Source organism: Ovis aries, chromosome 11, assembly GCF_016772045.2.
Source record: "Ovis aries strain OAR_USU_Benz2616 breed Rambouillet chromosome 11, ARS-UI_Ramb_v3.0, whole genome shotgun sequence".
Classification (NCBI taxonomy): Eukaryota; Metazoa; Chordata; class Mammalia; order Artiodactyla; family Bovidae; genus Ovis; species Ovis aries.
This window is the reverse complement of record NC_056064.1, coordinates 21,534,239-21,558,380: the sequence shown is the minus strand read 5'-3', so window position 1 is coordinate 21,558,380 and position 24,142 is coordinate 21,534,239. Positions and strand designations below refer to the sequence as shown.

General features: G+C 53.5%; 2 protein-coding genes across 3 annotated transcripts; both read left to right on the top strand.

The window, feature by feature from the left end:
• The first annotated feature begins 547 nt into the window (after positions 1 to 547).
• Positions 548 to 3,673, top strand: BHLHA9 (basic helix-loop-helix family member a9). The gene has a single exon (XM_060394716.1). The coding sequence runs from the start codon at positions 774 to 776 to the stop codon at positions 1,797 to 1,799; it is 1,026 nt and encodes a 341-aa protein (XP_060250699.1). The 5' UTR covers positions 548 to 773; the 3' UTR covers positions 1,800 to 3,673.
• A 4,550-nt stretch (positions 3,674 to 8,223) lies between these two features.
• On the top strand, positions 8,224 to 23,868 carry TRARG1 (trafficking regulator of GLUT4 (SLC2A4) 1). Of its 2 annotated transcripts, XM_004012529.5 has the most exons (4): positions 8,224 to 8,595; positions 9,161 to 9,640; positions 19,475 to 19,607; positions 21,261 to 23,868. In XM_004012529.5, the coding sequence occupies exons 2-4, from the start codon at positions 9,254 to 9,256 to the stop codon at positions 21,272 to 21,274; spliced, it is 534 nt and encodes a 177-aa protein (XP_004012578.1). In that variant the 5' UTR covers positions 8,224 to 8,595; positions 9,161 to 9,253; the 3' UTR covers positions 21,275 to 23,868. The 2 variants fall into 2 exon arrangements, with proteins under 2 accessions (XP_004012578.1, XP_042111408.1); XM_042255474.1 differs by lacking the exon at positions 8,224 to 8,595 and having other exon boundaries at positions 8,916 to 9,640.
• The last annotated feature ends 274 nt before the right edge of the window (positions 23,869 to 24,142 follow it).

The window sequence follows — 24,142 nt, the reverse complement described above, 5'->3', positions numbered from 1 at the left end:
ACGCTGTGGACTGTAGCCTGCCAGGCTCCTCTGTCCGTGGGATTCTCCAGGCAAGAATACTGGAGTGGGTTGCCATACCCTCTTCCAGGGGATCTTCCTTACTCAAGGATCAAGCTGCATTTTGAGTTTGATCAAACGAGTGTCTGCATTGCAGGCAGATTCTTTATCACTAGCACCTCCTGGGAAACCTAGAGGGTGAATATTGCTAAGTCACTTCAGTCGTGTCCGACTCTGTGCGACCCCATAGACGGCAGCCCACCAGGCTTTACCGTCCCTGGGATTCTCCAGGCAAGAATACTGGAGTGGGTTGCCATTTCTTTCTCCAATGCATGAAAGTGAAAAGTGAAAGTGAAGTTGCTCAGTCGTGTCCGACCCTCAGTGACCCCAATGGACTGCAGCCTTCCAGGCTCCTCCATCCATGGGATTTTCCAGGCAAGAGTACTGGAGTGGGGTGCCACTGCCTTCTCTGAGAGGGTGAATAAGGCCCAAGCAAAACCCAAGCCCGAAATTCCAGCCAGCCTCACTCTGGAAGCTGAAAGAGCCAGAAACTCCAGGTCCATCTTAACTGCAGGGCCCTGTGGTCTCTGATTTGTCCCCTCTCTTATGGGTCCTGCTGGAACAGTCATGCTACCCTCTGTGACAGCCCTGTGGTTGCCCACAGGCCTGGACAAAACTTTCAGGGTTCTTTAAACACACTTAACTACCCTTGGGCCCCTTCTGTGTACCTATCAGCTCTCCTGCCCGCAGGCCAGATTTGGCACTCAGGGCGAAGAATGTGGACCCCAGCCACCCCAAAGAGGCCGTGGAGTGAAGCCAGGCCAGGTCTCTCCGTGGCTGGAGCATTGCCCTGGGCGGGTCCCGCTGCCCACCTGGCCCCTTCCTACAAGAATCTGCATGGTTCCTCCCTCTGGGTTCCTCTTTCACCAACCTACCTGGAGGCAGGTCATAAAGCAGGAGGAGGAGGGAGATGGATGGATGAGGAGGGCGGAGAGCCACGTGGTGCCATAAAGCCCCAGCTAGAGAGGGCCTGTCCCGGAGTGTCCAGGCTGCAGGAGTGCACGCTCAGAAGGTGGACTGTCAGCCTTGGGAGCCGGAGCCGGGGCAGCGAGGCCCGGAAGGAGGCCATGCACCGAGGCGCGCCAGGACCAGGCCTCAGGGGCCTGAAGGGGGCTGAGGGCTCTCCTCAGGACTTGGGGAACTCTTGCCTGGAAGCTGGGAGGGATTTTGGGGTGCTGAGAGAGAACGGCGGCCCCCGAGGTCTGGGCGAGGCGGAGGAGGTGACCGGGAGTAAAAAACGCAGCCGGCCCGTGCGGTCCAAGGCGCGGCGCATGGCCGCCAACGTGCGCGAGCGCAGGCGCATCCTGGACTACAACGAGGCCTTCAACGCGCTGCGCCGCGCGCTGCGGCACGACCTGGGCGGCAAGAGGCTCTCCAAGATCGCCACGCTGCGCAGGGCCATCCACCGCATCGCCGCGCTCTCCCTCGTGCTGCGCGCCAGCCCCGCGCCCCGCTGGCCCTGCGGGCACCAGGAGTGCCATGGGCAGGCAGCGCGCGGAGGGGACGCAGGAGACCTGGGCTCCAGCTCGCCGGCGCCGCCGCCGCCTGCCGGGCCCTTCGCGCCGCGCTGCGCCTCGTGCCACCCGCACACGCCCCTGGGGCGGCCCAGGGCGGCGGCCGAGGCGCTGCCGGGCTGGGCCCAGGCCTCCCACGGAAGCTGGCGCCGAAGTCTCGGGGCTCCCTCGGCCTGGCCACGGGGCTTCCTGCGAGCGGGCCCCGGGCTGGGCCACCAACACTCCTGACCGGGCACCGAGCGCACTGAAGGGCCCGAAAGCAGCCAGCGGCAGGATGACCACAGAACGGGAAGATTAGAAAGCCATCCCTGGCAGAACCGAATGGGCTGAAGCCTGATGGGGAAAGGAGGCGCTTTGTTGGTGGGAAGGAACTCTGGAGACTGGGCCGCACCTCCTAGAATCCTGGGAACCCAGCCAGGAGCCGGATTCTTCTGAGCTCTTACCTTTGGACGTGAACTCTCCTTGGAAAGTGACTTTTGCATCTCGGTGCCTCTGAGTCCTATTGTCTCTTGCTTTACAAAAAAAAATTTTTTTTAAGGATAAATGAAGACCTTTGGACAAAGTGGGGGGTTTATGTGGGAGGTACCTGATGGGGTCTGATGACTCAGCGGGGGTCCCCTCCCCCAGCCTGTGCTGATGCCCCAAGTCTGTGGTCTGGGGGAGGCCATCAGAAGCAGCCAAATAAAAAGGAGGAGCTGTCATCTCTGTCTGCTAGCAGGACTCCACGGGGCCCAGGAACCCAGGGTGGCAGGAAGGCCCCAAGAGGCCTGGGGCCTCACTCTGGAATGATGGGTCCCTGGCCTGAAGCCCACAGGTAGGTACTAGGAGACATTGGTTCCTCCAAGAGCCCAGGTGTGACCGAGCACTGTGAGGGGCCCTGTGGGAGAGGACGTTATCTGGAGATGAGGAGCAAGTCTGGGAGGCTGACGATGTGGTCAGAACTGCCGTCTGCCGTGAGCCACAGAGAGCGTGGCAGTGAGAGCAGGCTGTGGGCCAGTCTCAGGGAAGGAAGCTGGGGGCAGGGCCAAGGACTTGGGGGGCATCAGTAAATCCCGCTTGTACCCCAAGCGATGGGCGGGTGAGGCTCCCGGGGAAGAGTGGGAGTGTGGACTGTGCCTCTGTGATGAGGGGCAGATTTGGAATCCAGGAAAGTGGGGCTTGGGCCAAGGCTGCTGCAGAAGAGGGAGCGGCAGCTGGCCCCCCTTGAGAAGGCTGGACAGCTGCTCTGTCTCTAAGATGAGCACCCCGAGCTCACGTCCAGCCTCACTGACCGGGCTCATATCGCTGGTGCTGCTCGCTATGAGGACCCAGACATGACAGGGAAAGCCTGAGGGCTTGCTGGTCTCCTTGGAGAGTTGGGGGCGGGGGGAGTTCCACAGCTCAGAATGGGGGACCCCACAGAGACTGGAGAGATGCCCATAGTCTCCCAGGGAGGAGTGAGGGGTCCCCAGAGCACTTGAGATGAGGCTCATCGTCCTAATTACAGGCGTCTCTGCTTTCGGCAAGTGAGACCCTGGCCGGCACACTTGGCATCCGGTCCCCAGGCCCACAGACCCCAGGGCTCCACATTTCACAGGGCGGGTGCCCGAGTCACAGATCATGAAGAGCCTTAGACTCTGGGGCAGTGGGCTCTTGGGGCCCCACCAGGAGCAAAATGTGGGGCCCTGGCCCCAGGCCTGCCCACTGAGCGTCCTCTGTCAGGGAGGGGTAGTACCATGGTCTGACAGCAGAAAGGAAAGAGCCAGGCTGTCCTGGGATCCAGGCTCTGTTCTGCACTTAATACGTGTGTGCCCACTTAACCTCTCTAAGGCTGGGGCGGGGCGGTGGGGGAGGGGTTCACCTCTGACACAGGTGGCTCCACCTCAGGATGGCTGTATTAACCTTCATTCATCAGGCGGTTTCTGGCAATTTGAAGGTGTTCCACAATTGGTAGTGTTTGCATATTATAATTTTTTGACAGACAAGCCTGGACAGTGCTTCCACCTTGCTTCAGCCTCAGGTTTGTATTCTCTGGAAACATGATAAAAATGACCATCAAGTCCTGCTTTTCGGAGTTCCAGGATGAAAAGAAATGAGAGTGCTTCCCTGGCTTGCACGCTCAGCTCTGGAAGGGAGAGGGCGCCCCCTGCAGGTGAGATGGGGAGTGTGCCGCAGACTCTGAAGGCAGTTTGAGGATGTGGAAGTATTGTCTCCTTACTTACCAGCTGAGTAACCTTGGCAAATCGTCTTAAGGGCTCTGAGCCTAGGTGTTTACATCCGGTAGAATGGACTAAGTAAGTCCTTATCATAGGCTGTTCTGCAGACTAAAAGAGAGAATGCATTTAAGGCACTTAGCATGGCGCCTGGCCTACGAAATCACTCACTGCATGAAAGCTATTTAATATTAAGACAAATTCCATTTGTAGAGCTGTTAAATGGAGAGAATGCATGGGAAGGTGCAACACATTAGTTAACATTGTTTCATCCGGGCTATCTGTTTGAGGGCACACATCTGCATATTTACAAGATGATAAGTAAATATTTGCCTGGCATGTTTACAGAAATGTGTAGATATGTGAATTTTTGTGTGTGCACATGTGTATCTATTGACCTAACAGGTACCCCCTCCTCTCCCTGATTTTTAAAGGGTGCTAGACCAGAATATCTTTAATTACGCACCATCCAGGTTTTCTGGAAGAGAAGGCAATGGCACCCCACTCCAGTACTCTTGCCTGATAAATCCCACGGTGGAGGAGCCTGGTGGGCTGCAGTCCATGGGGTCACTAACAGTTGGGCACGACTGAGTGACTTCACTTTCATTTTTCACTTTCATGCATTGGAGAAGGAAATGGCAACCCACTCCAGTGTTCTTGCCTGGAGAATCCCAGGGACGGGGGAGCCTGGTGGGTTGCTGTCTACGGGGTCGCACAGAGTCGAACATGACTGAAGCGACTTAGCAGCAACAGCAGCAGCAGCAACAGCAGGTTTTCTGGAACCCTGCTTGAGTTCTTTGTTTGCTTCCTAAAACCATATCCATTCTCCAAGATGACTGATTTGCTGTGAAAAGAAGCTACATCCCTGATTATTGAAGACATGGAAGTTATCAACCAAGACCACATAGGTTTATCCAAATGTAGTGGAAAGTAGTACAAGGATAGGTATTAAATGAATATAAAAAGGAAAGTTCTGGAAAGAGAAGACACACATAGAAGTCAGAGCTGTAAAAACCACAGCGGAAAGAGATGCATGACTGATACACCTAAAGACAGAAATTATGTATCTATAAGATTAATCCCCACAGAGTACTCAAGTAGTGTTCAAAGGAGAGAGAGAAAGGGCTAACTTGGAAAGGGCAGAGAATAATAACAATTATAGCACTTTTTACATTGTGAATGAGACATGCCAGCAAACGTAAATAACAATCGTTAAGACCCAAATGTCAGAGATGTGGAGAAAGGGGCACATTTACAGATTTCTAGTTGTATTGTGTATCTGTTCCTTTTTTTGGTAGAGAACAATTTGGCAAAATCACAGTAAAAATACCCCAAGAAAGTAATTCAAAAGGAAAAAAAAATTTTTTTTTTTTTTTAAAGGAGGTCCCAGTGGCACTGTATCTAACAGTGAAAGGCTTGAAGCAACACAGATACTTAACCAGACAGGCTTGGGCAAAGCAAACTCAGGTATTTGCAACAGGATGCCAGCAATGGTAGCAGGGAAAGCAGATCAAACTGGCCTGTGCCTGCTGCTTATAAGTGTGGACCAACAGGTAGGCGCAGGAAGCGACCTGGAGAGAATTTGGGGGATGTAAACAGGGTCAATATCCATTCGGCTCTTGATAATTGTTTTTAAAAGTGAAAGTTTTGTTTGCTCAGGACACGTTCTAAAGAGGAGTGGGGAAATGTTTTGAGCATAGACAGCAAGGATTCCTTTGAAGGGACTCAGGGTGGCACTAGTGGTAAAGAACTCAGCTGCCAATGCAGGAGGCATAAGAGACACGGGTTCAGTCTTTGGGTCAGGAAGATCTCCTGGAGGAGGCCATGGCAACCCACTCCAGTATTCTTGCCTGGAGAATCCCATGGACAGAGGAGCCTGGTGGGCTACAGTCCCTACCATAGGGTCGCAAAGAGTCGGACACAACTGAAGCAACTTAGCACACACATACCTCACTGGATGTGAAACTGGGGTGCTTGCTGATAGGTGAATGGCCACATCAAGTTTTGCTCACATTTTGCACTTGTGTGTATGTGTGTGTAAACACCAGAAGGCTGCCTGAAGCAGGGGAGCTGGGCCCAGGTGGGCCTCAGTGAAAAGTGGAATTTGCTTAATTACTCCTACCTTGTCAGCCCCACAGGGTTTCCCGATGCCCAGTGCGATACTGAGGATAAAAAGGCTTGTGGTCACAGGTACAGGGTTTTTCTTTCTTTTTACCTCTTCTCCTTGCATTAGGCTCAAACTGACCTAACCTTCTGAGGTTTGTGTCTCTGTGCACTCCAGGTCCACTTTCCATACCATTGTTTCCATCTCAGAATTCTTCAAAGCCCAGGATGCACTCAGGTTGGGGCAGGTAGAGGTGGATTTAGCAGCCGTGTGGACACCCTGGGCACTTGATTGGTGCTTTTATCTTCCTTTGGTTCCTCCAGTCAGCTGTCACTGTGAGCCAAGCGCATGAAGAGGGAGCTGGGGGCACACCTGCCCCCTCCCCAAGACCTCACAGCCCATTGGGGATGGGGCAGAGAGAGTGGAATGACTTTCTTCAGTGACCTGCAACCATACTAGGGAGCAGGGAGGTCAGCCCACAGCAGAACAGAAGGGCGGATACCACCTGTGTAGCTACAGGGGCTTATAGCACAGACCCGCACCTGGGGCCCACGGGTGGGAGTGCAGGTGGAGTCGGAGGGGGAGCTCAGTGCCTTCCCTTCTAAAGGCTGCTATGGGCTTAGCTTCTGGCTGCTCTGCAGAAAGTGGGCCCAGGCTTCCCAGATCTTCACGGTAAAAGTCTGCAATCCCCGTTTTTATGTGAAGTGGATTTTTAAAAAACACGTTGCTCAACCAAACCCACTTTGCCCGATGGGCCTGGCCCATGGGCTTCCAGTGAAGACTTCAGTTGAGAGTGGGGGTGGAGGGGAGGTGGCACCTGCAGGTGGGGGCATTACCAGGCTGCAGCCGGAGCAGCTGGCTGCGTTGGGCTCACCAGTCCCGGAGCCCAAACCAGGCGCTCCTTGTCCTCGTCTCTCCCCCTCCTCCCTGGTCCCCACTCTCATCTCTGGTCCTTCCCCTCATCAGCACCAGGCCACTAGATGGCGCCACAAGCCCAGCCTCTCACAGTGCAGAGCAAACCCGGCTCCCTAGTCCGGGAACCCGTTTACCTGGTAATCTTGCTACTATGAGTCACCCTGGGGACTTCTTGGCTCTTTCTTGTTTCTTCCAGTTTTTATTAAGTAAAAAAAAGCTTCTTTATGTCAGGTTTCTTCTATCCTTCAGGCCAGGTGCTGCCCGATAGAAATACAATGCAAGCCATGTTTTAAATTTTCTGGTAGGCATATTAAAAGGAGAAAAGAGACACAGGTGACATTAACTTTTAAATGTTTATGTAACTCAGTATAGCAAAAATATTATCACTTCAATATGTAGTCTACATACACTGTGTTAATGAAATATTTTAAATTTTTTTGGTACTGTTGGAAATCCAGTGTGTGTTTTATATGTATAGCATATCTCAGTGTGGATGAGCCACATTTCAGGGGCTCTATAGCCAGATTTGGCTGCTGGCTATGGAGCTGGCCTGGTTAGGCTGTTTAGTGGTAGGTCCATAGGGCCTGAGTCCTCCCCACCAAGAGTGAGCTTCTAGATTGTAACATGGAATTCCGGCCAAGCTGGACACTGACTTAGAGTCTAGGACCCTTGGGCATCCAAACTGCCACTGTCTGCAGAAGGTCTCTTATTTTAAAATTTTTTTTAGTTTTTTAAATTTTGGGCCCTGCCTCAAAGCTTGTGGGATCTTAGTTCCGCAACCAGGGATTGAACCCAGGCTCTCTGCAGTGAGAGCTTGGAGTCCTAACCACTGGACTGCCAGGGAATTCCTGAAGGTCTCTTATTTTAAAAGCATGTTTCTAGAAGTTCCTGGGCAGAAGGGCCCAGTTCACTCCCCTTGCCCAGTCTCTTCTTCCCCTGTGTGGCCAGCTCACCATTCTCTGCCCTTCACACCCTCTTTCTCCTTGTCTTGGCTCTTGCTGGAAGCAGCATTTCTGAAGCCAGTGTGATACACAATTCAAAGATACTTTTTTCTGCTAAAATGGCTCATCTTGCTCCAAACCAGTTTCTGGATGTGATGGATTCATGCCTAATTGGGATACAGTTTGAAATGAGTCTGGGTTTTGGTTTCCTAACCTCTGATCTCAAATGAACTCCACAACCTCTGAGACTCCTTCTCACCTCTAATTTCTCACCCCTATCCCGATACATGACCTACGCCCTCCTCCAAACCACAGACAAGCATCCAGATGCACACACAAACCCTGGTGGTTCCGGGTCACCTTATAAGACCACGTAAGCCGGGAGATCAGGGTTTTAGAAAGAGATGCAGAGAATAGAGAAGGTGGCAGAAACGGAGGAGATGTGAGAGAACTAAGAGAGATGGGACAGGCAGCCAAGACCGCAGCCCTTCAAGCGGGCATCTTCCCCAAGGAGCTTCTGAAGCAGAAGGATCTTTGCTGGCTCTTTAAAAGCACCTCAGAAAAGCCCTAAGGGCCATGAGATGGGGCCAACGCTCCTCCCTAACAGCCCCTCTGCCACCCCTCGGGAGCTGCTCAGACACCCATTCAGAGGGTGCAGACACAATCCTCCTCCAGGGGCCCCACGAGTACTCACTCGACCCCTCCCTCCAGAGCTTGGAGCCTGGCTCTGGTCTGGACATCTCTGGGGCTTGCAGGGGTTCAGTTTCAAGGTGGGATGCAATAGGTCCAGAGTTCAGTGTTTCACAGCAGATAGGAGAAGCGGGAGCCTGCTCCAGGAGAAGAGGAGCCGAGGGCTCAGTCTCCCGGGACAGGTAAAGGCACACCCATTTGGGCCCACTTTGCCTTTCTTCCCCATCCAGAGCCCCCAGTGCAGAGGAGGGGTCCTGGGTCCGCAGCGGGAGCCAGAGGCTGGTCCAAGCCACCTGGGCAGGGCTGGGCTGGGGCAGAGGCAGAATGCTGCCGGGTGGTTCTCTGGGGAGAAGTGAATTGAAAAGCATCTCTGAGGAGGGCAGGGAGGGAGGGAGGCTGGGTGTTGTGTACACACACACGCACACACACACACACACACACACACACACACACACACACACACACACAGCCTCCCTGACTTAGCCCGAGCCTCACTCAGGAGAGGAGCAGTCTCCTCTCTGCTCCTGAAGCTGCTTTCTGCTCCTTCCCCGCCCATCTGAGCTGTCGGCAGCACCAGTGAGGTTGGCCTCAAACTTGAATGGGGCTGAAGGCTCCAGCTTCCTGGAGCTCCACGGGGCGGCAGGCTGGCCGCCGCCTCTGAGTTCAGCTGGCCTGGAGAAGCCGACCTTCCCAGCCCCCCAGCTGGCCCTGGCTCTCCTGGGTGACACGTCTGCCCCTGACCTGTAGGCCTCCAGTCTGGGCCAAGGAATGGTGCGCTGAGGTCCCTCGGAAGCCCCTCGTCCCATCCTGGAGCTGGAGCAGCCCAAGGCCCAGGCCAGCATGGCCAACCCCGGACAGCCTCAGTTTTCCCCGGCGCGGGAGCCAGGCACTGCTTCACCCCTGGACCTGCCAGAGATGGAGAAGCTCCTTGTGCAGGTTGGGGGCCAGGATGATAAGCCCCTGAAGCCGTCCAAGTCCCTCTCGGGGCCTCTGGACCTGGAGCAGAATGGCCACAGCCTGCCCTTCAAGGTGATATCCGAGGGGCACCGGGAAGCCTTGCACCCCCTCTCATCCTCCCGGGCCAGCTCCAGGCGGGCGTCCTCCACAGCCACCACCTCGTATGCCCAGGACGGAGAAGTTCCCAAAGATTATCTCATCCTTGCCATCGCCTCCTGCTTCTGCCCCGTCTGGCCCCTCAACCTCATGCCCCTCATCTTTTCCATCATGGTAAGTGCTGCTCTTCATCGCTGGGTTGGGGCTGGTTTTGGTCAGCAGCCATGCTTCCCTGGCAGGCACCAGTCACCCTACCTAGGGTGTTGAGAGAAAAACTGGGATCCCGGGGGGTGGGGAGGGGAGACTCCCCATCTTAGCCGGCCTATTACTCCCCCTTGGAGAGGGGTCCAGCGCCCCCGGAGCTTCAGTTTCCTGTCCTCCTTCATCTCTGCTCCTGGACATCACAGCTTGACTTTGCACACATCCCTGCTGGGAAGGGGATCCCAGAGAGGTGCCCAGAGCTAAATCCTGCCCAGAAAGGACAGCCAGCTTGGGGGTCCGGCCTTTGCAGGGGCCGGGGGCTTTGTCGCAAGGAGTCATTCCTGAGTGGGGCTGTGAATCAGCAGAGATTGCAGCCAATATGGGGTCTCAGGGCCCCGTGTTCTCAGGAGGGGAGCCAGGCATCACCTCCCCACCCCATCCCCAGGGCCTCCTGGGTGTTCTAACAGCTTCTGGCAACTCTGGTTTCCAAGAGCAAGCAGTAGCTTCCCTGCCATGGACTGCAGGCCCCAGGGGCCAGCTCCGCCAGGGCTGCTCCTCTGGGGGGAGCTTCTTGCTAGGGCCCTCTGGGCCTTGCCTTCGTACTGGTTTCAATATCTGTCTTCCTGCAGGGGCGGGAGGGGTGGTCTGGGCCACAGGTGGGAACGCATGTGTATCAGAGGGCATGGCTGGCCTGGCCAGGGAGGGGCATGGGGGCTCATCTTTGCGTCTCCCATGCTTGTGTTGTAGGGTTTTGAGTACATAACCTTCGATCGTCTCCAATCCAAGCTGTTGGGATCGGGCTGTTGGCAGAGGAGCCCCAGGAAATGTTGGTAGCTATTGGCAAGTGAATTTCATATTTCAGGAAGTTGAGAGAGACAGACAGAGAGAGAGGCTGGCAGGGAATGACTTTCAGAATGAGGTTAGGAGGAGGGGATGGTACACTGAGAGGGGAGACAGTGACTGCTTGCCCCTGGAGGGACTCCATTATTGAGTTATCCGTCATCCAGTCCCCAGGAGATGTGGTCTTTCCTGCTGCTACGTTGTCCACTGAGAAAATCCTTATTTCCTTATACATCTCTCTCCACTTCATGGAGGCCCAGTTTCCAGCCAAGGGCACCTTCCCCAATCCCCAGCACCACCTGCCAGGGCTTTAGGGGGAAACTGACAACATTCTCAGGTCCCAGCAATTGGCTAATTTGCGTGGGAACAACAGCCAGGGCTGGGCAAGGCCTTTGAGGAAATTCCTGTGCTGCCTGCGGCTCTTGGGGGGCAGCTGGAGGTGGAGCTGGGCCACAGGGATCGCCACCAGTGGCTCTGGGTAGGGACAAGCTCTTGGTTACTGGGAGAAGCCCCGTGCGGGAGACCAGCTTTGGGGAGGGAAAGCAGACAAGGGTCCAGGAGAAAACAGTTGCTAAAATCCATCTTCTGGTGGGGGTGGCAGAGTGTGAGCTGGGTAAAAGCTGCCTTTGTCAAAGGAAACCTGCCCCTACAGCTTTGGGACCGCTGAACCTACCCCTGGTGCATTTCTACATCCATCTTGGGTTCTTGAATCAGGTCCAATGGTTGCCAGGCCTGGGGCAGGGAATACGGTGCTAAACCAGGCACCATCACCAATTCCCACAAGCCTCCTGTCCAGTGGGGAGAAATCTGTAAACAGATTCTTACAACACATTGCAAGAAGTGCCCACACTAGACAAAACCACAAGGTATTGTGCAACCTCAGGCAAGTCACTCAAACCTCTATTCTCAGTATTCCCATCTGCAAAATGGGTGTCAACATAATACCTAAACTATAGAGTTGTATGAGCCACACAAGGGGCTTTCCCAATGGCGCAGTGATAAAGAATCGGCCTCCAATGCAGGGGACACAGGTGGTGCAGGTTCGATCCCTGAGTCGGGAAGATCCCCTGGAGAAGGAAATGGCAACCCACTCCAGTATTCTTGCCTGAAAAAGCCCATGGACGGAGGAGCCTGGCGAGCTACAGTCCAAAGGGTCACAGAGTCGGACACAACTGAGCGCCTAAAGCACACCGCTGTGAGCCATGCAAAGTGCGAAAGCACCCGGCACATAGTAAGCGCTAGGACATGGAGGCAGAAAACTAGGCCAGTGTCTCCCTGGTGTTGGGTTTTTTCTTTTAGAGCTTTGAAATCAGATTCACATAGCATACCATTCGGGGCTTCCCAGGTGGCACTAGTGGAAAAGAATCTGCCTGCCAATACAGGAAATGCAGGTTCAGTCCCTGGGCTGGGAAGATCCCCTGGAGGAGGAAATGGCAACCCGCTCCAGTATTCTTGCCTGAAGAATCCCCATGGCCAGAGGAGCCTGGCGGGCTACGGTCCATAGGGTCCAAAGAGTTGGACCAGACTGAAGCGACTTAGCATGCACGTGTTTTTGAAGTCTGTGCTGAATTTGTTACAACATTGCTTCTGTTTTTCTGTTTTGGTTGTTTGGCCTCCAGTCATGTGGGATTTTAGTTCACTGACCAGAGATTGAACAGGAAACCCCTGCATTGGAAGGCAAAGTTTTAACCACCAGATTCCCAGGGAAGTCCCAAGGGTTAGCATTTTTAAGCAAGATTTTAAAATTAAGGTCGATACATTGTTTTTTTACACATAATGTTATTGTACGCTTAACAGACTACAGTAAGGTATAAATGTAACTTTTATATGCACTGAGAAACCAAAACATTTGTGTGAGTAGCTTTGTTGTGATATTCACTTTTCTAGTTCATAGGACACTCCCATGCCCCAGGGAGGGAGGGGGTCAGATATTTATTTAGAGTTGAAACACGTGGTCCCACTCAGATAGCAACAGGGGTGAAGGAGAGCCAGAAAGTGAGGAAAGAGAGTTGTCTCTATGCTGGTGTCTCCAGGTCTGGCAACAGACTTCAAAGCTCCTCATCTGATGTCTCCTCGCTGGTTACCAAGTGAAAGATCAAGCCCTTGACCCCAGGGAGGAAGGAGACCTGCAGCCCTGACACCCTGGCTAGAGTTCACTGTCCGCAGAGCACGTTGTAACATGAGGCTGGCAGAGTCTGGCTGATCAGTCCCATTTAACAGATGAGGCAACTGAGGCATGCAGAGCAGTGCCTTGCCTTTGCTCACACAACTGGTAAGAGGCACATCAGCTGGCTCCTGATCTAGCGTTCTCTTCACCTGCCCCACCCTGCATCTACCTCTGCAACAAGGACGGCATGTCCCTCCCAGGGAAGCCAGATCTTCTGGGCATTTGTGCAGGGAGGGAATAATCCCCTTCTCTCTTTTTCTCCCCTGCCTCCCAGTGGCCTCCTCCCTGTCACTCACTCCATCAGTGGAAGACTAATGGATCACCAAGCATTCTTCCCACTGTGGCTTTGACAGGGGCCAGCTGAGACCAGGGCTGGGACCAGGGGCTCTATCTCAGGAGCTGTGATCACAGGTGTCCAGACCTGGCCCTGCTCAGCCCCACAACCTCCCGTGAGCCTCCTGGGATAGTCAGGGCAAGGCTGGCTTCATCCATTTTACTTCCGGGTCAAGGTGAGAAGTAACCATGCTTCCTGATCCAGCAAGGACTCCTGTCAGTGAGAGATGCTGGACCCCAAGCAGTGAGCCTTCAGTTGCTGATCAAGCAAGCATCAGACACACTTGGGTGTGTATCACATCTCTATCCCTTTTAAGGCACATGACCATATCCAAACCACTCAGCTTCCTTCCTTAGCTCCAGTTTCCTCATCCATAAAATATGTGTAATAAAACCATCTACCTCCTAGTGCTGTTGGGAGAATTAAATGAGCTAATGAGTGTGCCAGAGCCTGGCACATAGCAAATGCTTAATAAATGGAAGTGGTTGCTGTTATTATTAATGCTGAATGAAACTGCAATGTCAGAGGAAAGAGCAAACCCCCAGAGCTGTGGTCCCCAACCTTTTTGGCACCAGGGACTGGTTTCATGGAAGACAATTTTTCCATGGACCAGGGGGTGGGGGATGGTTTCAGGATGATTCAAGTGCACTCTGTTATTATTGTGTATATTTCTATTATTATTACATCAGCTCTACCTCAGGTCATCAGGCATTAGATCCCAGAGATTGGGGTCCTGCCCCAATCTGGCTTTCAGGAAAACGCGGCTTTTAGCAATTTGGATATAATGGAGTCTCACCCCTCATTACATCCCCAGAGGAGGTGGGCAGCCCTGTCTGTGGTTTTGGTGGCAGCCTCTCTGTAAGTTGTTCCCACAGCATGTGGGAGCGATGTGGAGATCCAAAGTGGCTTCATCGCTTCCTTACTTAGGCATTTTTGACAAGTTAATTATTTAACTGATATGTTGCAGGCTCATTTTCATTCATTTATGATTTATCCCTTTCCTCAATGAGAGTGCTACGCCCTGACCAGGGCTGATAGTCAGCTGGCATGCAGGCATATAGCTTAAGATATTAACAGACTTCTGAAACCGCTGGTAAACTGCTGCTGTCTCAAGCCCCTAAATCTCCCCAGCTGCTCCCATCCACCACTGCAGCCACCCTGACTCCTCCCCTAGGGCGCTCTCCCCACCAATCTGTCCCTTCTCTCAAGCAATGGAGGAGTTAACCTGTAGTCAGGGCATTTCAGGGTTTCTTGGTGATTCAGACAGTAAAGAATCCGCCTGCAATGCGGGAGGCCTGGGTTCAATCCTTGGGTTGGGAAGATACCTTGGAGGAGAGCATGGCTACCCACCCCAGTGTTCTTGCCTGGAAACTCCCCCTGGACAGAGGAGCCTGGCGGAGTACAGTCCATGGGGTTGCAAAGAGTCGGACATGGCTAAGCATGCTACAGCCCAGCAGGGGCCTTTCAGGATGAATTGCACGTTTGCAGAGAGAATGATGCAAAGAAGGCACGGAGAAGCGCACCTTTCGGCTTTCAGAAGCTGGGAGGTGCTTGATCTCTGTGGAAGGGCTGATAACTGATCAGTCCTGGCACGTCCTTTCTGTTTGTTTTTGGCCGCGCTGTGCGGCTTGTGGGATCTTACTTCCCCAAGTGGGGGTTGAACCCCTGCCCCCTGCAGTGGAAGCACAGAGTCTTAACCATGGGCCCTGGACACTGGCACATCTTGCCTCTTCTCTTGCGGTCTGCTGGGCCTTGGCCTGAGCCTCATGGGTGGAGGAAGCTCTTTCCTGAGATCTGTAGCCTCCTTCCTCTGGCTGGTTTCAGCCTCTGGCAGTTGTCCTCAGCATCCTCTTCACCCCATCCTCCCCGCCCCCACCATCCTTTCCCCACACTCACACTTGTTTTCAGCGTCTTTCCTCACTGATGTATTAACCTGAGTTCATAAATCGTTTTCTCACTCACCATTCCCACAACCCCTGCGATCACAAACAATCTATTAATTCAGTCATTAAGACTGTTATTGCAATTATTATATTGTGTCTTCAACTTGAGCTGTTTTGTGTAAGAGGAAGATGATGCAACTGATAGGGATGGAGAGCAGCTGGTTATCTACTCAAAAAGAGAAATGAGGGTTTTCTTACAGATCCTTCATTTGGTAACTCATGGGGGGTGGGGCGGAACTTCAGAAATGAGGGCCAGCTAGCAGTGGAGAGCTTCTCGGGTAGAAGCAGGGCTCCAGACTTCCCTGGCGGTCCAGTGGTTAGGACTCTGTGCTTCCACTGCACGGGGCACTGTTCGATCCCTGGTGGGAGCACTAAGATCTTGCATGCTATGTGGTATGGCCAAAATAATAATAATAATAAAGGTAGGGCTGCATACTTAGAGGCAATTACTTTCCCTCCATTTTACAGATCTGAAAGCCAAGATTTACGGAATAGTTGTGATATTTACATTGGACAGAATGTATGATGTGCCTGACACCACAAAGCAGCCACAATTAGGTCTGCTCTGATCCATCTGGCCATTCCCAGGGTGTCTCCTTAATGGCACCCCTCATGCTTGAAGGCATGTATCATGGATCACTCTGTGGTTAAACAAGTGCGACTGGGTTCAGTGTAACTGAAAAAACATCTCTCTCACCTTTCCTCCTCACCTCTCATACCCAAGAAGCTACACGTGTGCCTCTCTCCATGGTCCTGAATCATTGCTGCACAGACAGCTGTTTTTCTGGAAAATGGGGGTGGGGGTGCAGGACACACCTCAAAGCCTCTGCCCTTCCCCCCACCAAGGCCATACTTACAGCCGACAATGAGTCCCTTGATTATGATTCAAGGTAGCTCCTGGATTTCAGAACTTGAACTTCCTAGAAATCCCAGAAGTCTTTCTGCATGTTGCTCCCTTTCCCTCCCATTGTTGACTTGGTGTTGATGTCCTGAGTTCAGTGACCTGAGCTGCCAGCTGTTAGAGCCTTTTATCTTCTACCACTCCTATGAGGCAGGGATTGTCATTAGGAGGCTTTACAGATGCGGAGCTGGAGCTCAGACCACCAGGCAGGTGTGGTGTGAGAAGCAGCTGCAGACGCAGAGAAAGGCCAAATCAGGAGGGGGCCACCTGTCACAAAATGGAATCTGGATTTGGTCCTGTGGGCAGCGGGGAGCTTACAACTGGGTGAGATAAAGAGAGGATTTCTTCAAGACAGGAGAGAAAAAGATACAGTTAAGAAGGAGAGGGTGGGAAGACCAAGGAGAGCTGGTGCCCTAATGTCCCTGGGGAGCAGAGAGAGACTGAGGTCTGGACTTGAGCTTGCATAGTTCCTGACATGAGGTAAATGTTCAGACGATGCTAAGGATGACCATTGCAGTGGAGGTATCTTGGTGGGCTTCACAGAGGAGGTGGAATTGGAGCCCACTATTGAAGGATGGAGAGGATTTGGCCGTGTGGTGTTATGGGGGAGCGGGAATGCAGGCGGAAGAAATAGCATGAGCGAAAGCAAGTCAGTGCTCATACCCTGAGTAGCTCAGGTCCAGAGGTCATGGAAGAGAATAGCAGAGGCTCAAACCAGGAAATTCAAGGCTAACCTGAGTTTGGAATTTGTTCGGCAGACAATGGGAGGCCACGGGAGATACTGAGGAAGAGTGATTGCCTCAGCCACCATTCTCTCTCTGAGCTTTTATATCAGCTCTTAACTCTCTTCGGATCCCCCACAACAGCTGGGGTATGGCAGGGGTAGAGGTCTTTTGGAAACTTGTATCCAGTCTTACCATCCTCTGCCCCTACGTTTCCATCCTCACTGGCTCTCATTGTTCTGGGATAAGGACCAACCTCCTTCCTGTGTGGGTAGAGCCCTACCTGGCCTGGCCTTGCCCACCTCTGCAGCCTCCTCTTCCTCACTGTCTCCAGCCACACTGGCCTTTGTCTAGTCCTGCCTGCTCCCTTAGGTCAATAACAATTTATTGATCATCTACATATTTGCCATGTAGGGCCTCCCCCAGGGCCTTTGCACACGCTATTCTCTCTGCCCAGAATACTCTACTTCCTTTTGAAAAAAATATACTTAATTCTGACTCATCTCTTGTCTTCTTGTTCAGTTGCTCAGTCGTGTCTGACTCTGCAACCCCGTGGACTGCAGCACACCAGGCTTCCCCATCCTTCAACATCTCCTGGAGTTTGCTCAAACTCATGTCCATTGAGTTGATGATGCCATCCAACCATCTTGTCCCCTGTCATCCCCTTCTCCTGCCCTCAATCTTTCCCAGCATCAGGGTCTTTTCCAATGAGTGGGCTCTTCGCATCAGGTAGCCAAAGTACTGAAGCTTCAGCTTTAGCATCTTTCCAATCTCATATCTCAATCCAAATATCCTCCCTTTAGGAAGTGTTCCCCAACTCTCCCCTTTTACAAACTCTCATAGCACCAGGCACCTCTTCTTTGAAACACTACCCACAGTTGCAATTTTACTTTTGTGGGGTCATGATGGTGCCCTGCCGCCCCCACCGGGATGCAAGCTCCATGAGCATAACAGCTGGGGGCTCGCTTGTTCACTGCTGCCTCCCAGGGGCCTAGCACCAGGCCTGGCATGAGTTTCTGCAGGATGGACTGGTGGTGTGGGGGGTAGAAAGGAGAGGAAGAGAGCTTGGAGCCAAGGGGGCATCTTCATGAGGCTGTTGCCTTGGCTTGAGTGACAAGTGGCACCTGGAACTAAGGCAGGTGCAGCAAAGCTCCAGAGGACAGTTGCAATGGAATTGACTAAGGGAGGAAATTAATTACTATGTCGGGATGGGAGGGGAGCTATGACTCAGTGGGAGAACTCTAGGCTGTTTATAATAATTGGGGCTTAAGCAAGAGGAAGGAGGAGAACAAGGCAAGGAGCAGATCTGGGAAGTAGGAAGCTGTGGTTTGGGGCAAAGGGAGTGAGGTCATGCTGCAGCGGGCAGGTGGTGCTGGCCTGGAAGGAGCTTAGCAGAGGGAACCAGGGGGTGGGGCTGAGGGATCAGTTAGAATTCTGAGAGATGAAGGTAGGACCCAGGTGCACCACTGAAGAGAACACAGATGGGAGGGTTGCTGCTCTGAACTTCAGCTTCTTCAAAAGTGGGCAACACCGCCAATCTCACAGGATGATTCAGAGGCTAAATGAGGTAATTTAGGCACAGGCGTTAACAAGCTGCGTGACACAAAACAAGGGCTCCATAAGGCTTCATCATCGTTGTTCACCATCATCATCAAGGTACCTGACCCTTCCATGCTGAACTCAGGAGCTTCCAATAATCAGAACATAAAATAACCAAATAGGGACTTCCTCACTGGTCCAGTGGCTCAGACTCTGTGCTCCAAAAGCAGAGAGCCTAGGTTCGATTCCTGGTCAGGGAACAAGATCCCACGTGCTACAACTAAAAGTGATCCTGCATCCCACAGTTAAGACTTGGTGCAGCTAAATAAATTAATAGTAAAAAAACCAAGATGTGAAAGCAGTCACCACCTTTAGTGGACTCCTTCCTGTTTCTGTTCTAGTGGTCCAAGTTCTAGAGCTGGAGGAATCTAGAGGTCACCAGCCAGCCCTGGGCAGTGGTGAGGGGTCTCCAGGGACAAGCTTGGGACATACCTCCTACTGAGCCACTCCCAGGCCCTTCGGGATACCCTCTGTCTCTACATCCTCTGTTCATCCCCCTCCTTGTACCCACCTGATTTAACCCAACCAAATAGGGCCCAGAGAAGCTGAGCTCACTGAGGATAGTAATAATCAGATACAGTCCCTGTGAAACCATCCATGGCTGCACCCCAGCCCCAGCCTTCCTGGTTCAAACTCAAGACACCTCACCTTTCCAGTGTGATCTGGGAAGTGGGCTTGTGATGTGGGTGGGAAATTGGGGGAGGGAGGACCAGTGATTTCTTTCCTTTTATGGGAAGAGGGGGCTCACAGAGGAAAGGAGGCAGGTATGTTGGGCCGTAGAAAAAGTCACAGAGGCTGCCTTAGTGCGGCTACAGGAGTGAGCCTTGGGTGGGGGTCCTAGGGGGCCTGGCTTATCTTTCCCACCAGCTCAGCATGGCCTGGACATGGTTCACCCTCCCAGGCCTGCAGTCTCTACTGTACCATGCTGCCCATCCCTGTCCTGAGATAACACCCTGGGGACTTCCCTGGAAGTCCAGTGGTTAAGACTCTGTGCTTCCACTGCAGGGGGCATGGGTTCCATCTCTGGTTGGGGAACTAAGATCCTGAGATAATGCCCGGCATTGCTCGGTTATGTTTCCAGCTGTCCCAAGCCAACAATGGGCAAGATTGGTTAGGGATCCCCACAAGAGGTCTGGCCACTTGAGTCCAGGCCATTTCTCCTGAAGGAGGCCTCTGCCTCTCCCCTAGGGGAGCTGCTCAAGTGTGGGCTGCAGCGGGGACCGGGACGTGTTCGGCGGCTCAGGCAAGGGGGCCCCTGCAAGGCTGCTGAGGACAGGGTTTCTACCACCCTCTCTCTACAGTCTCGAAGCAGCGTGCAACAGGGGGATCTGGATGGGGCCCGGAGGCTGGGCCGCCTGGCCGGGATGCTCAGCATCACCTTCATCATCATGGGGATCATCATCATCATCGTGGCTGTGACTGTCAACTTTGCAGGTGAGGCCCAGCGGCACCCTGGCTCCCTTTGTGTGAGGACCACCCGGGACAGGGGTGGTGGTGGGGAGGAGGGTAAGAGCATGTGGGCGCCACAGCCTTCACCTCACACCCCAGAAAAGCAAGCTCTGCAGTCTCCTGCAGGGACCGGCTGAGTGGGACTGGCTTTCTGACTCTCCAATGGCCGGAGAGTAGATCACCAGGAAAGGTCATGGGAAGAGCACAGGCCCAGGAGGCAGAGGCCACAAGTTCCAGTCTCGGCTCTGATGGTCCTGCACCAGGGTCTGCCTGGTTGAGCCTTGGGGCTTTTTATGTCAAAAGTGGGAGGAAGACACTTCCAGCACAGAGGCTTTTGTGAGCATCACCTGAGATAGCGCAAGTGACTCTGACTTGTAACCTGGGGGCTTGCCACACAGCATCCCTGATGAGACAGTCAGGTCTTACTGGAAGTAAACCGTGCCTGTGCTGGAAGTCAGGAAGTGAGACTTTCAGGAACACCCAAAGGTGGTCCAGGCAAGCTATCCAAGCAAGGTGACCAACCTTTACAAATGTGCTACTCACAAAGCCCAGCAGCTTTGAGAATTTCTGGGCTCTGCAGGTCAGTATTGTCCATTTCCCTCTAATCACACACTCGTATTGGAAGCCTCCAACCATCTCTGCCCCTTTAGTGACCGACCTACGCTTTTCCCCTAAAGACCTTGCGCCACCACCTGTGCTCTATGGACCAGCAGCTTGGCTGCTGATACTGGGAACAGGTTGTAAATATAGAATCTCATTCCCCACCCAGACCCGCCGAATAAAAATCTGCACTGTAGTAAGATTCCCAACCTCATCATTAAAGTTTGGGAGGTACTGGCCTAGAATATAGAGTGTTCATCTTGGGGCAGAAATCCTGAGATTTGGCTGTAGGGTCATGGCTTCATATGAGAGGGAAGAGTTCAGGTTTGTAATCAGCTGGCCTGGGTTCAAAAATACAGGTCCCCTCCTTCACCTGTTTGAGCAGAAGCATGTTCCACAAAGTTTGAGAGGCATGCAGGTCCCTGCGAGGCGGGAGCCCACTAGCCCAGGGCACGAGCCTCAGCATCGCTTTCCAGCGCCTCAGTCTCCCTGTCTTGCTCCGCTTGAAGCTGACCCATGACCCTTTCCATGTGTGTTAGTGTTAGATGCTCAGTTGTGTCTGACTCTGCAGACACATAAGCGGTAAGCCCACCATAGTCCATGGGGTTCTCCAGGGAAGAATACTGGAGAGGGTTGCCTTTCCCTTCTCCGGGAGATCTTCCAGACCAGGGATCAAACCTGGGTCTCCTGTATTGGCAGGTGGATTCTTTACCATCTGAGGCACCGGGGAAGCCTGTGTTACATTCCATGGCAAGTAACAACTGCTGAACTCAAATTTGCAAGGGGACTGTTTAGCTTTCACTAAAACATTCAAGCAGGAGTGGGTCTAGCCTCAGGGGTCACTGGGCCCACTTCTGAAACAATCACTGAGACTCCAGTTCTCTCCTTGGCAGGAGTTTACTTCCACCCGGAACCTCAAACCGAATCACCTCTGTTACCATTTTCCCCTAGGAATCAAAAACCCAAATCCTCCAAAAAGGGACCGGGAGATCCCGTGTTCTGAGCTCCGTCCTTCTATCACTGTTCTTTTCTTTACAGTTCCGAAGAAATGAAACTAACTAGGGAGCGGCGCAAGCAGAGGCGGCCCCAGCTCCACCCACACGCCTCACGGAGGACAGGACGATCCCCCAGCTCGAAAAGCACAAACTTGGAGGGAAACCCCCAACTCACCCCATTGCTAGCCCATATCAAATGGTGAAAAATGAGAGGAAGAAAGGAAAGGAAAAGGACTCTGAAACAGATGAATAATGTGGTCCAGTCTCCTGGGCACGTCCCGGTATTTTAACCCCCGGGGTTCTGGTTGGTTTCTCATCCCCGTGGTTTCCTGGGACTGGCCAAGCAGGCATATACTGCCAGAGTGAGAATAAACCACTCCCGTCAGTGAGACCACGGTGGGGAGAGAGTCCCTGTGTGTCTGATGACCAAGAGCAAAGACACAGACTTTATCTTTTCTATTTTTCTTGAGGTGGGATGAAAAAAAAGACGGTCTGCATGCCTTGTGCCACATGCCTGCAACAATCTCAGCCGGTGCCCTGAGCTCAGAGGCTGAACTGCTGCTTAGCACCTGCCCTGGAACCCCTCGGACACATGGGACATGTAGCTGTCCTGGAAAGAGGCAACAGCCACCCTTAAATCCTTCATCACAGGATGAGGGCACCACCAGGAGTGTTGGTAGAGACAGAAATGCGGACAGCATGACCCATGGACCTCTTCTCAAACATTTCAGCCTCAGGAGCATCTCGGTTGAGAAGCCCGGTCCCAGAACATCTCCCAGTATGACCTGAGTCTGCCTCTTGTTCCCGACCTGGGCTGCAGTCTGGGGCACCAATCAAGAACTCCCAGGGCCCTGATTCCATCTCCAGGTTGGCTAGTGAAGAGGAACTCAGGCCTGAGCTCACATTCAGGGACCACCTGGTTGGGGCACAAACTCAGTGTTCCATGTGGAGGGGCTCAGGGTCCCTGTGCACAGGGGCTGAAGGTCCTCACGCAGAGTGGCTCAGGCGGGCATGGCTCCCAGCTCCCACCCCAACTGCCCCTCTGACCAGCCACTAACAGCAAAGGCTTTCCCCGGAGCCAGCCCTGGGACCACTCCTGGGGGAAATTCCTATAGCCTCCCAGGCCCTTTGGGATGTCTCTGCCTCCTTTAGGGATGTGGGTCCAAGAGTTTTTATGAAGGTTTGTTGTTTGCTGGTTCTAGAGAATTTCAAGAGAGAGGGAAGAGCCTGGCTGAAGGGTCCTGTCTTCAGGAACCCTGGGCTTGAGAACACACATGCCCAGAATCAGGGGCCTGGACACCGTGGCCTGTGTCTCAGGACCTAATGGGACACCGGAGTGAAGCAGGGCCCCTCAGACTTCCCCCTAGGTCTTTCCTGCTCCCACTCTCCCCGCTGACTGCAGCCCCCAAGCCCTGGGTAATGTGATGCTCTGGGCTCCCCCCACCCCCAGGATGCCCTGCCTAGTAGCCAGGGTTCCAGGAGGCTGGCAGGGTAGATTGGCTCCAAGTTGGCTGAGCATGTTTTCTCTGCACCTGATCAGCACCCTCATGCCTCCTTTTAGGGCTCCTGCCTGTCTCTCACACCCTCCTCAGAGGTTCCTGGGGAGGGAGACTGTTAGAGGCTCTGTCTTCCGGGAGGAGCTCTGGGTCCTGGGTGCCGCTCTGAGCCTTCTAGGAGGGCCTGTGTGATGGAGGGGAATTGAAGGGCGGGTTCAGGGCCCAGGAATACTGTGTAGATCCCTCTGGGGCTGGCATTCCTGCGTCAGTGCCCCACCTGGGAATAACCCCAGCCTCTCTCGCCCCTAAAGGAGGGGCCTCCTGGATCTGCTTCATGGGACCTTTGAAGCCAAAACAGGGATGCCCCTGTTTGTTGGGGAAGGACGGGGATGAGCCCAGGGTCTTTGTGTCACTTTCGAGTTCAGGCCAGGGGAGTTAGGTGGTCTGTGAATCTGACATTCACAGGCCCCAGCTCTGGAAGGAGGGGTCATGAGTGACTGTCTCCTGGTAGGCCCCAAGGGGTCCCCAGCTTCAGCCCCCCAGGGAGACGACAGCAGTGAACGAGACTGCTTAGGCGTGGTCTCATGGGCAGAGGCAGGGCTCTGGCCTCTGTGTGCTCTGGGACCATCACACACACCCTGTCCCGCTGTCCATACTCATACCCATGAAAGCAGACCCTCACTGGCTCCTCCTCCAAACCCAGAATCAGAGAGAAAGAGAGAAGCTGCTGCAGACAGCTGCAGGAGTACCCTTCCATTTGGGCAAGAATGACTCGAGTTTTCTACTCATACCAAGAGTGTAGCTCAGAGGCCCCAAGAGGCTGGCCCTTCTGGAAAAGAGGAGCCAAGGATCTGAGGACAGGAAACCCTTTGGAAGTAAGACTGGAAGAGAAGCTCCTCATTGCCCCTCACCCACAGGGCACCTGACACCCCCAGGCCTTGGTGAAGACGAAGGGACAGTGGCCCTGCCTCCCAGCTCCATCGTGGGTCCAGCACTGGCTGCATGAACACCGTGGTCCCCTGGCTTGTGGTGCTGAACCAGTCCCTGCCCAGGCCCCCTAGGGAACAGCAAGCCCCACCCCCACCAGCCCCCACTTACCAGTTCTCGTCTCTGTATTTCTCTGCATGGAAAGGAATAAAGCTGACTGCCCATCAAGGACCTGTGTGTTTGTGCTGCTGGGCTCAAGGGGCTCCAAACAAATTGGGGGGCACTGGGGAGCCTGGCAATCCAGGGGCTCTGTTGCCGGCATGAAGCATTCCCTTGCGCAAGCCATTTGCCCTCGCCTAGACTGAGTTCTCCAGGGAGTGCTGGTCTTTCCTTGGCTGTTCCTTCTGGACAAAGACCTCAGGAGTTGAAGAGGAGGTCAGGAGGCTGTGCTGGACATTTTGCAATCCCTGATGAATCCACATGGCCATCTGAGGGAGTTACT

Coding starts and splice junctions, on each gene's coding strand:
- BHLHA9 (XM_060394716.1), top strand. CDS start 774: ATGTGGACCCCAGCCACCCCAAAGAGGCCGTGGAGTGAAGCCAGGCCA.
- TRARG1 (XM_004012529.5), top strand. CDS start 9,254: ATGGCCAACCCCGGACAGCCTCAGTTTTCCCCGGCGCGGGAGCCAGGC. Junction 9,641..19,474: donor CCCTCATCTTTTCCATCATG/GTAAGTGCTGCT, acceptor CTCTCTCTACAG/TCTCGAAGCAGCGTGCAACA.